Here is a 14,474-nt window from a genome sequence, read left to right on the forward strand (position 1 = left end):
TGCAAAAACGAAATCATTACTAGAGTAGGAGAAGGATACTTGATTCATATTCACTTCACATTTGCTTTCTTAGATGAGGTAGCACACACAAATGGTCCTTTAGAGAAATTTTAAAAGGGACAATGAATCTGAAGATAGGATTGAGCATAATTGTGAGGTCAAATACAACTCAAATCTTGGTCTGCGTGCTATATAGTGCTTTATAAATCTGTGGTCTCATGTAGAAGTACCAGTTGTACATTTATTGATATATAAAAACGTTACTTTATACCAATGAGCATTATTGGAAATGGGGTTTCTTAAAAAGAGGAAAAAGTATGGAAATAGTATTTTAAGTTAGAGGACATCAGATCCCTAGTTCTTCATGTCACTATCTGTGTGACCTTGGGCAAGTCATTTCCCTTCTCTGGGTCTCCGTTTCCCTATTTAATTCAACAAGTATTTAAGTACCTACTATGTGTCAGACACTGATAAGTAATTGGTATACAATTTTTTTTAAAAATTACAGTCCCTGCTCTCAGGGAACTTAAAAGGAGGAGTGAGGAACAACAGGTACATAAATAAATAACTACAAATATTTGTTTCAAAAGGGAGTGTGTGCAAAGGGGCAAGGCCTTTCCTCTCTCTGGGCCTGTTTTCTCCTCTGTAAAATGTAGGGAGTGGACAGGCTGACAAACATCTGAAGTTCCTTCCTACTTTTAACATACAGTGCTCTACCATGAATAGTTTTATAGATGTCTATAAAATGATAGGGTGGGACTGGATTGGGAAATTTTTAAATTATCTTTAACATTTAAAAAAATTTTGAGTTCCAAATTCTCTCCCTTTCTCCCTCATCCATTGAGAAGGCAAGCAATGATACCCATTATACATGTGAATTCATGCAAAATACATTTCTGTATTAGCCATGTTGGAAAAAAAAGCAAAAAATAAAATGAAAAACAACGTGCTTCAGTCTCCAAATCAGAGTCCATCAGTCGTGTCTCTGGAGGTGGACAGAATTTTTCATTATGAAGCCTCTGGAGTTGTCTTAGATTGATCAGAGTAGCTAAGTCTTTCACAGTGGTAGAGGAGGAATGTTAACCTAGAAGCCAGGGATTTAAAAAGAACGTTCGGGTTACGACTTTGCTTGGTAATCTTGCGTATTTTTTCTATCTTTAAAAACATTCTTCTGAGAAGGGGTCCGTAGGCGTCACCAGACTGCCAAAGGTGTACATGGCACAAAAAGGTTAAAAAGAACCCCTGACTACATGCCGTCTAGGGGCCGTGCCCCCTCGCCAAGCCCAAGACCAAGTTTCTGGCTCCGTCACTCTCTTCCCAAGAAACTACTCGGTTTGCGTCCCCTTTCTGCTCCACGGCTCCAGGCTGGGAACGGCCCGATCCCGGGCAGCCTCGAAAACCAGGACCAGAGAGCTTACGGCGCCCGGACCGGCTTGGGCTCAGACTGAGCACGCGCAGTAGGCACGCCGGCGGGGCGGAAGCTCGGAAGCTCGTAGGAGGCGGGGACAGAAAGGCTGGGGTGCGGAGGGCGGCGGAAGTGTGGTAGTTTCACTTCCGGTTTTGCTAGGAATTCTCTGCCCCAGCTGAGACCCTCGGCTGCTGAAAAAAAAAGATGAACCGATTCTTCGGCAAAGCGAAGCCCAAGGCGCCGCCACCCAGCTTGACAGACTGCATCGGCACGGTGAGCCAGCGCCGTCCCTGCCGGGGGGGGACTCCCCAGCCCCGGGGACCCCGGCCCGGCCCCCTCACCTGCGCTGCCGGGGGCGAATCTGCCCGAGACCCCCCGGGGATCGGACAGCGGGGAGGAGGAGAGGGCCAGGACTGCCCCCCCTTCCCCGCCCCCACCGGGGATCCCGGGAGCGAAGCTGCCCGAGAGGCGGGGGAGGGGGGCACGGCTGGAGGAGGGAAGGGGGGGGGTCATGGCTAGATGGGGGGGACCAGAAAGGAGGGGGGGGGGGGGGGGGGGGATGGAGAGAAGGAAGCAGGTGCCATCCTACGCCCCCTCCTCCGGGGGCCCCTTCCTCTCCTGCGGGAGAAGAGTCCAAAGTGCCCCCAAGCGCCTGGGGAGCAGGAACCCGGCTTCCTTCCTTCCTTCCGGAATCTGAGGCCACAACAGCCGACAGTGACGCCGGTCCGGGGTGGAGAGCGTCGGGGCTGGCTGCGTGTCTCCCTGGGACCCTGGGGGCTGCGGGCTGTTACCATCCTCTTGTGGCACTTGAGGAAAACTGAGGCAGACGGAAGGTTACGTGACTCGCCCCAGGGTCACAGCGCGTTACCTGGTGGCGCCCTCGACGTCCAGGCCAGCCCACTGCCCAGGGCACTCAGACTCCGCCGCTGCTGCGCTGCCAGCTTTCCGAGGGCGACAGCGGGGTCTGTTGTGGTCATTGGATCCCAGGGTCTAAATCAGAGGTGTCAGGCAGGAATGTGGCCCATAGCACTCACAATTAAAATATAATTAGGAAATATTTAACAAAATACAGTAACAGATGGTGTTATAAACAAAGTGACAACATGAAATAAAAGCTAGGTGATGCTGAGGAAACGAGGCAGATTAAGGTTAAGTGATTTGCTCCAAGAAGGTGTCCCAGGCTGGATTTGAGGTGGTCTTGCTGACTCCAGGTCCAGAGCTGGCTACCTAGATCTAGATCTAGTCTAGAGCAAGAGTTCTTAGTTTGTGGTCCCCCTTCAATAAACATTTATTAATAAAACACCTTCTATGTGCTAGGCACTGTGCTAAGTGCTGGGAATACAAATTAAAAAAAAATTCCCGCCCTCAGGGCTATTACCTTATAATAGGGACCCAATGTGGGACATAGTGGAGAAGTCTCAGACATCCTAAGGTATTTCGGCCAGGTGAGAAATGAAAAGATGTCTGAGCTGAGCTGTCCCTTCAGATGGAGGTTTGGAGCACAAGACTCCATCCTCCGGTGAAAGAGGAAGAGGGTGGTGATGAAGTTGAATAACAAGGCTGGTGGGATTTCACCTCTTAGATTTCAGGGGGTCAGTGAAGGTGGATTTACCTCTAACTGAAGTTTAGTATTTCCTTCAATTATGATTCTTAAATTATTCTCTTTTTTTTGTTTGTTTTAGGAGGGGGGAAGGTAGGGCAGTTGGGGTTAAGTGACTTGCCCAGGGTCTCATGGCTAGTTTTTTTGTGGTGTCTAAGGTCAGATTTCTACTCAGGTCCTCCTGACTCCAGGGCTGGTGCTCTATTCACTTCAACACCCAACACCAAGCCACCCCCATCACTACCTAGCTGTCTCCTTACGTTATTCCAAGAAAGAATCCATAGGCTTTGCCAAACCTGCCAAAAATATATAGGTATGTGCCATGATACACCAAAAAGGTTCAGAACCTTTGCTCTTAATTCATCTGAATAGAATCCAGATGTCATTCCATTTGCTAAAGGAGGAAAATGATGCCCAGAGAGTAGATGTGGCTTGTATTGAGTGACAGTGCCAGGATTTAAATCCAGGTGCTCTGACTTCAGACCTGATGTTCATCCTGCTAGGAGATGTGATGACAATTTGTTGTGTTGTGTTGTGCAAAGCACTGATTTCTTCAATGTAGGCAACTCTCTCAACCAATGCAGATCATCAGCTACTCTACCATTTACAGCCTTAGAGAATTGCCAGGTACACTGAGCAATCAAGTGACTTCCCCGAGAGTCACAATAAATATCAGGTGAGACTTAGATCCTGATCGTCTTGACCCCAAGGTTAATCCCTTCACCCATGGTCATACTGTTTCTCTGCTGCTAGTATGTAAGCTCTTTGAGGGTAAGAACTGTGTCTGTTTTCATCATTGTATCTTGGGGTCTGATAAAGAGATATCAAATATACATGCAGTTAACACTCCTAATTAAAATGTAATTAGGAAATATTTAACAAAATAAATAAAAATACAGTAAAACATGCATAATGTTAATATGTGCTTTTCTTAGTCAATATGCACCATTAGGTTTCTATTTGAGTTTGACACCACTGTCTTTTATGGTGCTCTAAGGTATACTTATAGATTTGTGATCCCATCAGTTTGGATGGATAATGCCCTTGAGCAGATCTCAACCTATTCATAACTTCTCATCCTATGAGACTTTTGTCCAGATCTTTACATATTTCCTCCACTGGGGGAACCGAGTGTTTATTAAGCCCTTAATAAATGCTTGTTGTTGGAATAGAAAGGGTTCATTTTAATTATCATTGTACTCAGGAGAAAACATACCTTCTCTTTCATCATTAATAATAATTCCTTACAGCTATATATAATGTTACATACATTATTTTGTTTATCACAGGTTCATAGATTTGGCACTGCAAGGGATCTCAGAGGTCATCTGAGCCTCTTGTTTTACATATGAAGAAACTGAGATTTTGAGAGGCTTGCATAAATAATTAGCAACCAAGTAACAAAAAAAATTTGAACTCAGGTCCTTCGACTCTAAATTCAGCACTCTTTCTACTATGTCTCACTACCTTCACAATAAACTTGTAAAGTATACAGGGAAGATATTTTTATTCCTCTTATTTGCTTCCTACAAGTGAGGAAATTGATTCTTAGAAAGATGAAGTGATTGAAATAGAGTTACCCAACAGAAATAGCTTGGTCACCCCTGGAACTCGGTTTTTGTGACTATTGTCTATCATCTTTTTTTTTTTTTTTTTGCTTTTTGGAAGGCAATTGGGATTAAGTGACTTGCTCAAGGTAGTTGAAACACAGCTAGTTTTAGTGTTAAATGTCTGAGGCCGGATTTGAACTCAGGACCTCCTGACTCCAGGGCTGGTGCTCTATTCACTGCACCACCTAGCTGCCCCTTTGTCTATCATCTTTCACAATATAGTACGTTAGCATTCATTATTCTGAGATGTGAAAATTGTACCACAAGATGTTCATTGAGAACCTCCACTGAAGTCCTACTCTGATGCCTTTTTATAGTGTGGAGGTAACCCTGGGTTCTTGAAAATGACCAGTCAGATGTTATGTTTTGTCAGTTCCTACCATGTTAGAAAGGCTTTAGCTATGGGCCCAATACCAAACTGAATATCTGTTGTGCATGGCAGCCATGAGGTGAAGCTAAAAATGTCTACTAAGGTATAAAGGGTTTTACTGAACTGCAGGCTAAATGTGAGTTAATGGAACCAGAAGGAACATTAGGCTTCATTGAGATACCTCCTATGGAGATCGGGGAAGTAATAGTCCCAGTATACTCTGTCCTGGTCACACCATATCCTTGGGAACATTGTATTCAGTTATGAATGCTTCATTTTAGTAGAGAGATTGCTAATCTGCTGTAGGATGATCAGGATGTTAAAGAGCCATGAGAATAGAAAGATTTCATTCCTTTTAATTTAATTAACCTGAAGAAAAGACTTAGGGGAACATGAAGTATTTAAAGGGCTGGAATGTGGAAGAGATATGGGTCGTTCTGCTTGCCCCCGTGCTGGAAGCCCTGCCATGGGACAGAGAGACAGACGTAGTCTTGATATCAGGACAGTCTTCCTCACTGTTAGCGCAGTCCACAGGTGGCATGAGCCACCCTACATGGTTCCTCTCCATGATCACCTTCAGACACCAGCAAGGGAATCATTATTGGGAGGGTTATTGGGGGGATTCTTTTCAGATGTGTGTTGTAGGAGGTGACCTCTGATGTCTCTTTGGACATTGAGATTATCTGTTTCACTATATGTCAGTGAATGAAAGAGCCATGTCAGATAAAGCCGTGAATTGTTGAACTATTGATTGAGAATACTTCATTTGCATGACTTCTCCATAAAAATTAATTAGACCAGATGACCTTTTTGCAGTCCTTGAATGCCCTGATTCTAGGGTGTGGATATACCATCAGGGCAGTAAAGTGGCAGCTTCATAATTTAAGCAGATTATCTGTGGCTCTCTAGATATGGGGGCAAGGGCATTGAACTGGGAAGCAAGAAGCCACTTAGCTTATAATAGGGGAATAATAAGACTAGTCCTGCCTGTCTCACAGAGTTGTGAGGATTAAATAAAGCAATGTATGTGAAAGCCCAAGCACTATCCCAATGTAAGGTGGTGTTACCTACCACTGTACTAAATGTGCATGTTTTCTCTTCCCTTTCTTTCTTCTCTCTTCTCCCTTGCCCATGTGTGCTTGCTTGCATTACATAATTATGTATTAAACTGAAATAACTGTTCTTCCTTTTTCCTTCTAAAGGTTGACAGCCGGGCAGAATCAATTGACAAGAAAATTTCTAGACTTGATTCAGAACTAGTAAAGTACAAAGATCAGATAAAAAAGATGAGAGAAGGACCTGCAAAGGTAAGGTGGAATGTGCCTCGTAAATTGCCGTATTACAGGAACTTTTCGATGCTCACGTGACTTAAATGCCTGGGGTGGGTGCATCCCCAGCAGAGCATTGTAATGGGTGCTATTGAGAATTGCAGTAGAGATACCATTAGGAGGACACATTTGAGTTAAATTCAACAAATATTTATTGAATGCCTGTTTTGTGCAAAGACCTTTAGAGGAAGCTAAGCTTAATGAGATATGGTATTTCCTGTGAAGGGGCTTGCAGCATAATAGTGGGCAAATGAGCTGAACATAAATGTATTGTCATAACAGGGAGCAAAGTTCAAAGATAAATGAGCAGTACAAAGGAGATACTCCTCAAGGTTCCTTCCAAGGCCCTCTTCTTCCTCTCTCTCCTCAAGATAACCTCATTAACTCCCATGGATTTAACTACCATCTCTCTGCAGATGACTCCCCACTGAATTCTTTGAGCTTATTCCTATCCCTCTTATCTCAAAATTCCAACCCAGATAGCACATGCCCCTTCCACTTTACTCCACAGGCAACAAACTTCCCTTCACCCTAAGTCTTTTCTTTCTCCCTCCTTCCATCCTCTAGCTATTATTGAAACCTGGCTCCCTTCTGATGACACAGCCTCCTTTGGTCACCCTTTCCAGTAACTGGCTGCACCTTCACCCCTTGACTCACTTGTCAAAGCAGACTTCACTTCCAGATTCTTATCACTGTCACTCTCTCTCCTTAGCCAAATTGCTCAGTAACCTCTCTTTTTTTGAGGAGATACGCTATTCATATCTACTACCCAATCAGAATTCTGGTAGCTATTGTCTATGGACTTCCAGGTCACTTCCCTTCTTTTTCTCTCCTCCTCAACTCAGTCTGTCATACTAGGAGACTTCCACATATATAGTGATTCTCCCTCAAAGACCCCAACCATTCAGCTCCTCAGCCTGCTCACTGTCCATGAGCTCTTCTTCCCCCACCCCCAACCTCGACCTTTTACAAAGATATTCATGCCCTTGATCTTGCTGTCATCCACAAATGTGCCACCTTCATTTTCAAGAATTCTGAAATCCCTTTATATGACCGCAGTCTATTGGTTCTTTTACCTCTTCTACCAAACCCCGCTTTTCATCAACATTGTGATCTCTAGCCCCTCAGCCCCTCAGTTCTCTGCCTGGCCATCTTTTCTACACCATCAGTCAGTCTCTACCTACTGGCTTCACTGAATTCCTCTAAGTTCCAGCTAGAATCCCATTTTCTGTAGGAAAGCCTTACCCAATACCTCGTTAATTCTAGTGCCTCCCCCTCTCTTAATTATTTCCTGTTTATCCTGCATGTGGTTTGCATATATTTGTTTGCTTGTTGTCCCTTCCCATTAGACTGTGAGCTCCTTGAGGGCAGGGACTATCCTTTGCTTCCTTTTGTATCCCCAGTCCTTAACAAGTGTCTTATCTGGCACACGGCAGACACTTAATAAAAATGTATTGACTGCCATCTTAAACTTAGCATGTCCAAAGCTGAATCCTTTACCTTTGCTGCTGAACCCTCCTCTCTGCCAGACTTTTCTTTTCTGTTAAAGACCTCCCATCCCTCTAGAATCCCATGTTATCCTGGACAGCTCACTCATCCTCATTCCGAATATCAGTAGTCAGTAAACACTTATTAAGCCCCTGCTGTATGCCAGGCACTGTGCTTAGCTTTGGGGTTACAAATACAAAAAAAAGAAAGAAAGCTTCTACCCTCAAGGAACTTACAGTCTAACTGGGGAAGACAACGCACAAAAGGAAGCAGGAGAGAAGAGAAGGTAGCCAGCTTTGGAGCATAGTGAAGTCCCAAAATAGTGCAGCCAGCTGAGCAATGAGCTGTCTGAGCTGGACTTTCCCCTTAAAGCTTTGAAGTTCCTGGCCCCACCCTCCAGGCAGAGAGGCAGAGGGTAGTGATGAGACAAAGGTCTATCCCAGTAATGAGCCTCTTGGGGCATGGTGGAGAAGTCAGTGGGAGAAGTCTCAAAGGAGTGCAGCTAGGTGAGAAACAGGGAGAAATAAACCTCATTAGTTATCACACGTGTCATTTTTGCCTCCAGCATCTCTCAGATCTTGCCTCTTCTTTCCACTGGTGCAGCTGCCACCTTTGTTCAAGCTTTCTGGCTTATTGCAGGATCCTCCTAATGGGCTTCCTTCCTTCAGGTCTCCCCACTCCACTCTATCTTCCCCAAACTGTCAAAGAATTTTCCTTCAATATAGCTCTAACCATGTGGCTCTCCTGTTCAGTTAAATCCTTTGGCTTCCTGTTGCCTCTGGGATAAAATATAATCTCTGGTTCAGCTTGTACCAGACCCTAAATCCATTTTTCCAGCCTCATTGGACACTACTCCAAATCTTGCACCCTTTGACCCAGCCAAAAAACTCTGTTTCTAATCTATAACAAGTCATCTCTCGGTACCTTCATCACACAGACCTAGGATCCCCTCCTTATACAACCTCAAAGACCCTTTCTTCCTTTAGGACATAGCTCAAGGACTGTCTTCTGCAAGAAGTCTTTCTGTGCTTCAGTCACTAGAATGTTCTTTCCCAAACCACTTTAAAAAAAAACTACTTTGTATATATATTTGCATTTATTATTAACTTTATATTTTTATGTAGACATATATATGTATACACATTTATGCATGCTTTATATGTTGTCTTCATATATACTTTATACATAAAATATATGTGCATAGAATTTATGTGTTTCCCCTCTATTAGCGTTTAAGTTCTTTTCAAGTAGTTGTTTATTCTTTGTACTCATATCCCCAGTGCCTAGTACAGTGCTTGGTACACAGTAGGGAGGCTCTTAACAAATACTTCATGATTGATTGATGGGGAAAGCACAGGTGAAAGGGGTGCTGCTGATAGACAGAGAATGGACAGACAAGACAGGGTAGGGCAGGACTCAAAAGGCTGAGTGTGGGAACTATGATCTCTTAAAGAACTCAGAGGTCTGACTGGAGTAAAGATCAGAACTGGGACTCTGCCCCAGTAATGAAAGCCTTTACCATCTTATTACCTTTCTTACGACCTTACAGGGTGGGTGAATTTTCACTTCCACAGAAGGAGAGGTGATTTTAGGAAGTTAAACAACAATCTGATGAATTGTTTGAACAGTGTTTCAGGAAGATATGGGAGCACCTTGGAATTCTGATTGAGGAGAGCCAGGGTGTACACTGTGTATGTGCTACATACTGTGTACACTGGGGATACAAAGAGTGAAATAATCTCAGTTTGCAATGAGCTTATATTCTGGGAATATACATATATAAGGAATAAACACAAAGAAGACGAATTTGGTTTTGGACATTTAGGTAACAGGGAGAAATAGAGATAAACTTCAGTGGAAGATCTGGACTGGAATCATAGCTCTCAACCTTTGCTGCTTAAGGAATTAGTTGAAATTAGTAAGGAATAGTTGAAGCCATCAATAGTCTAACTCCCCAAGAGTTGAGTAAAGAGAGGATGGGAGAGGCTATTAGGATATAGTCTTGGTGCATTCCCAGATTTATTGTGGAGGAACAGCTAGTGTCACCACAATTCTGCCAGCAGAAGGGAGCGTGCTAGGTTAGTGAAATTGGGGAATTTGTACAGTTCAGTCGGGTCAATTTTCATCTTTAAATTCAAGTGTAATTTTCTTTTTGCTTTCAGAATATGGTAAAACAGAAAGCCTTGAGAGTATTAAAGCAGAAGCGAATGTAAGTTATTGCCATAATCTCCCTAAATCAAGCTTGTTTCATATAAAGAAAAATACTTTTCTTCTTTTTTATATTTTAGCTAACATTTTATGAGCATTCTCTATTTACTAAGCATTTGCATATACATTTATGTGGGGCAAGTCACTTTATTACCTTACTCCATTTCCTTGTAAAAGGAAGAGGTTGGACTAGCTGATCTTCTGGAGGTCACTTACAGCTCTAAACTTTATGTTTCTATGACCTGTTTTTTCCCCCTGCAAGTACTAAAAAGTGCAGAAAGTTTCGTATCTCCACAGCGCGTGCCATTGGCTACATTATACAAATCTTTGTGAAGATTTTTTCCATTCCAGCTGTATATAATAGATACAAAATTCCTGTCCCTTCCTTATTTTCAATGATGTCAGCATTTTAATACATAGTTAATTTTTAATGATCTAGTCTATTTTAAAATTTTGTCTTTCTTCTCTTCATGTTATTGGACATCTTTTATGCATTCCCCTGCTTTTTTGTATTAGTGCCGAAGAATGGAAAGGAGAAATAAAATGCAAAATCAGTATTGCTTCTTGTTAGCCAATTTCATATAAAAGTTTCGAGGATGGAATTGATATAAATAGTTAAAATAAAGATTGGGGATTGTAACGTAGCTTTCATTTTCCCATGCTGTCCTTGTCTATCTTTAGCATAAGTAGTAAAAAGAATAATACAAGAAATTTGTTTAGCTAATTGAATTTAAGTGTTTGATAGTTTGGAGTTGAGGTTAAGTGTTTTGTTTACAACTTATATGCAGATTGCATTCCAAAAGTTCATGTGTAAGTTGGTTGATTAAAACTCAAGACACATTTCCAATAGAAACCATGCCAAAAGGAGATATCACTGGGTTCCAGGGTAGCTCATATGTACCTATTTAATCTGTGGCATAGCTGGACTTCACTGTGAAATCTAACCGTCTTTATACCTTTATTTCTATGAGAAAAATGTAGTCTAAGTTTCACTTGGAAGGAGCATGAACTTAATGCTTTTATGCATAGGACAGCAGTTGTCAGAGTATAGTCTGAATAAAACCCTGAGGACTTTATGAGTTCTTTCCAGGCATTTGGGAGGACAAGACTTGTCATAGTAACATGAGACCCTAATAATTTTAATTTTAATGAAGTAAATATTGACAGATGTAACTCATACACAGCAGCACTTTGAGCTTCTCAATAATTTTTTAAAATGTAATGGGATCCTGAGACCACAAAGTTTGAGAATTGCTAGCATAGAGAACAGAAGCCTTGGGTTCAGACCACCTCTCTACCTAGTTCTATGGTCATGGGCAGCTAAGTCATTTAACCTCCCTGAGATTCAGTATCCTTATCTTTTTTTTTTTTTTGCTTTTTGGGGGGGGGAAGGCAAGGCAATTGGGGTTAAGTGACTTGCCCAAGGTCACACAGCTAGTAAGTGTTAGGTGTCTGAGGCCAGATTTGAACTCAAGTCCTCCCGACTCCAGGGCCAGTGCTCTATACTCTGCGCCAACTAGCCGCCCCCTCCCCCTCCTTGTCTTTTAAATGGGAATAATAATAACTGCTGATAATAAACTACCTCATAGTATGTGAGGCTCAAATGAGATAATTTTTTTTGTATTTTAAGCACTTTGTAATCTTAAAGCACTATGTAGACTCTATAAATGTCTATTATTTATTGTTATTTGTTGTTATTCCTTTAGGACCTTCCTCTCCCTCCCCCCAAAAGAAAAATTCTCGTGCCAAATTCCCCCTTACATTAAAACACAATAGGCACTCTTTCTTTCTCCCCTCACCTGCTTCTTCCTTAGCTGCGGCAGAGACTTTGGTGAGGGTGGGAAGGGACTTAAATGGTAGAAGGTTCCTTGAGGGACAGTGAGGTGCCCCAGTGCAGAGAGTACAAGAAGACCTGAGTTCTCAAATCCAACCTCAGATACTTACTAGCTCTGTGATGCTGGGGAAATCAGTTAACCTCTGTTTGCCTCAGTTTCCATATCTGTAAAATGGGAATTACAATAATGTCACCCCCTAGGGTGGTAAGAATCAAATGAGATAATAATTGGAAAGTGCTGGACATGTAGTAAACTCTATATAAATGTTAGCTGTTCTTCTTATTAGAGTGAAGATTGATGGACGTAGGTAAGGGATGTTAGCATTTGGACATGGGTTTCAGATACTTTGTAGGAAGGTGCAGGTGCTCCGTGGATGAGAAAAGTAGAGAATAAGAAAGATCCTAAAGCAATCTGGGTGTGAAAGAGGTGGGGTGAGGACTGAAGTAAGGCAGTGGTCCAGCAACAGGCTTTGAAGGGCATCACTTTCCTCAGGCAAGGGCACTTCCAGAAACAGAAGCAAGGTTTCCTGAGGATCCGGGGCAAAGCAGAGTGAGTAAGGTTGACCTCTGTGATGCAGGCTGAGGTTGTGCAAACTGTGGATTTGATGAATTGTGGTGATATGATATATCTGACAGGCAGGATCCTCTGGCAGTTGTGGGCCAGATCCTGGTGAATAACCACACAACCTGGTGCCTTCTGCTTCCAGCTTTAATGATGCCTCCTTTCAGCAGCAGTCATTTTGAGATCTTTCCTGTGTGCCTCAATACTGACTCATGTTTAACATTCTCCCTTGCATGTGAATAGGTATGAACAACAGCGGGACAATCTTTCACAACAGTCTTTTAATATGGAACAAGCAAATTATACTATCCAGTCACTGAAAGACACCAAAACAACGGTAATGAGTAAAATCATGGTTTTTAAATTTTAAAATCTATCAGAACCATCGCATGTACTTACATATCTTTTTTACCTTTCTAGGTGGATGCTATGAAATTAGGTGTAAAAGAAATGAAGAAAGCATACAAGCAAGTCAAAATTGATCAGATTGAGGTGAGATTGTGCTGTTTTCTGTCAGAACAGCTCAAACTGCTGGTGTGAAATATTTATATTTTTAATAAATCGCTGAAATGGAATTTTCTGTCAGAAGGAATGGGGGATTATATTAACTCAAGTTGCTCTCAACCTTTTTCAGTTAATTCAGTTTTCAGCTTCATCGTCTGAGGAAGCAGCCATCTGTAAAAGAACAATGTGCTCCTTAGCTGGAAGGGGTTGAGACTTCCTTTCTGGGACTGTATAAATTTGTCAGTGTTTTTTTTTTTTTGTCTTTGCTTATCTTTAACAGGAAGAGTTTTAAAGGTGGTAAGAGTAATATTACCCTAGATCCTGGTGTTGAATCTACAGAGGGCAGTCTTGCTGTGTCTTGCAGTATCTTTCAGTAAAGGAAAAAGATCATTCACTCTGTTTTTTCTAAGTCTTACAGATTTCCTTCTTTTTTTCAAGAATATCTCTTCAAACTGCTCCTCTAAAACCCTCTACCATCTCCACAAAACCTCTTTATGTAGTTTATCTTATGCATAATCATAGTTTCTACAACACAGGTTAAGACAGGGGAAGGATTTGTTGAAGAAATAGCCTTTGCTGTACAAATATTTAAACAGTAAAACTGAGTAGATTAAAATAAGGTGGAATGTTATACTTTCCATCTAAGTGTGTTAGACATAACCATGTGTTATAAGGAGAGTGAAGTCTTTGGTCTTTCTGTCTGGTATATTTATCCATCGTTGCATGCTTTGTGTGTGCCATGCCCTCTCCACCTGTTCTGTGCCCTTTCTGCCTCTCTTCTGCCTGGTTGTCTCCCACCACCTTCCAGATTTGTCTGCCTGCCTTGCTCCCTTCTTCCTGTATCTTCTGCCTGCTTCCCCGCTGTCTTCTGCTCATCCTTTTGTATGCCTCTATCTAAATATTTCTATGGGCCTGTTAATTGTGTTTCACCTGGCTTTTCTATCTTCTCTCCGTCATTCTTTTACTCTGTGTTTGAATCTCATTCTCTTTATTATACTTTTGTGTGCATTGTTTTGAATCCCATTATTAGTTTTTGTCACTTTTCCTAAATTTTTTCATTCTTCTAAAACTTCTTTTGGTCTTCTTTCATGTGTTTCCTTTTCTTTTTTTCTATACATGTGTAACTCATTTCTTGAACCTCTAAATTTTAGAGGCAGTTAGTAGCGAAGACTAAGAGCAAGAGAAGAAAGGAAGTAATACAAAGAAAGCTAGAGAGGAGATCTGCCCAACCCTTGGGAAAGGTACCAACAAGTACAACAGGTTCTCTAGCAAAGGAGCCTCCAGGCAGATACGAAAGATAGTGCACACTCCCACCTCTCCCCAACACACAAAGAGTTGGCAAAGGCCTGAGCAAACATAAAAAGGGAAGGAAATAAGCAAGCCAAGCCAGAAACACGCTAAAGAAATGTGCACTAAGATGTGTGTTCTTTTTATTGTTTTGATAACTATTTCAATACAGGAGGTTTCTTTTGTATTCTTAGGTATTTTATTTTATGCATTTAAAAACACTGTTTGGAAATGGGGTCCATAGCACAAAAAAAAGATTAAGAAGTCTGACCTAT

The 14,474-nt window shown here is 42.0% G+C and overlaps 1 protein-coding gene across 1 annotated transcript in view; it reads left to right on the top strand.

The window, feature by feature from the left end:
* Positions 1 to 1,502: 1,502 nt before the first annotated feature.
* Positions 1,503 to 14,474, top strand: part of CHMP5 (charged multivesicular body protein 5) — a 20,285-nt gene continuing 7,313 nt past the window's right edge. The window contains exons 1-5 of the mRNA XM_069087929.1: positions 1,503 to 1,681; positions 6,191 to 6,295; positions 9,967 to 10,013; positions 12,652 to 12,745; positions 12,829 to 12,900. Of these exons, the coding sequence (XP_068944030.1) occupies positions 1,613 to 1,681; positions 6,191 to 6,295; positions 9,967 to 10,013; positions 12,652 to 12,745; positions 12,829 to 12,900 (387 nt within the window). The 5' untranslated portion in view covers positions 1,503 to 1,612. The remainder of the gene's footprint in view (positions 1,682 to 6,190; positions 6,296 to 9,966; positions 10,014 to 12,651; positions 12,746 to 12,828; positions 12,901 to 14,474) is intronic.

Source organism: Petaurus breviceps, unplaced genomic scaffold (genome assembly GCF_028583685.1).
Source record: "Petaurus breviceps papuanus isolate PSGF00001 unplaced genomic scaffold, PetGlider_PUasm1.0 183, whole genome shotgun sequence".
NCBI classification, from domain to species: Eukaryota; Metazoa; Chordata; class Mammalia; order Diprotodontia; family Petauridae; genus Petaurus; species Petaurus breviceps.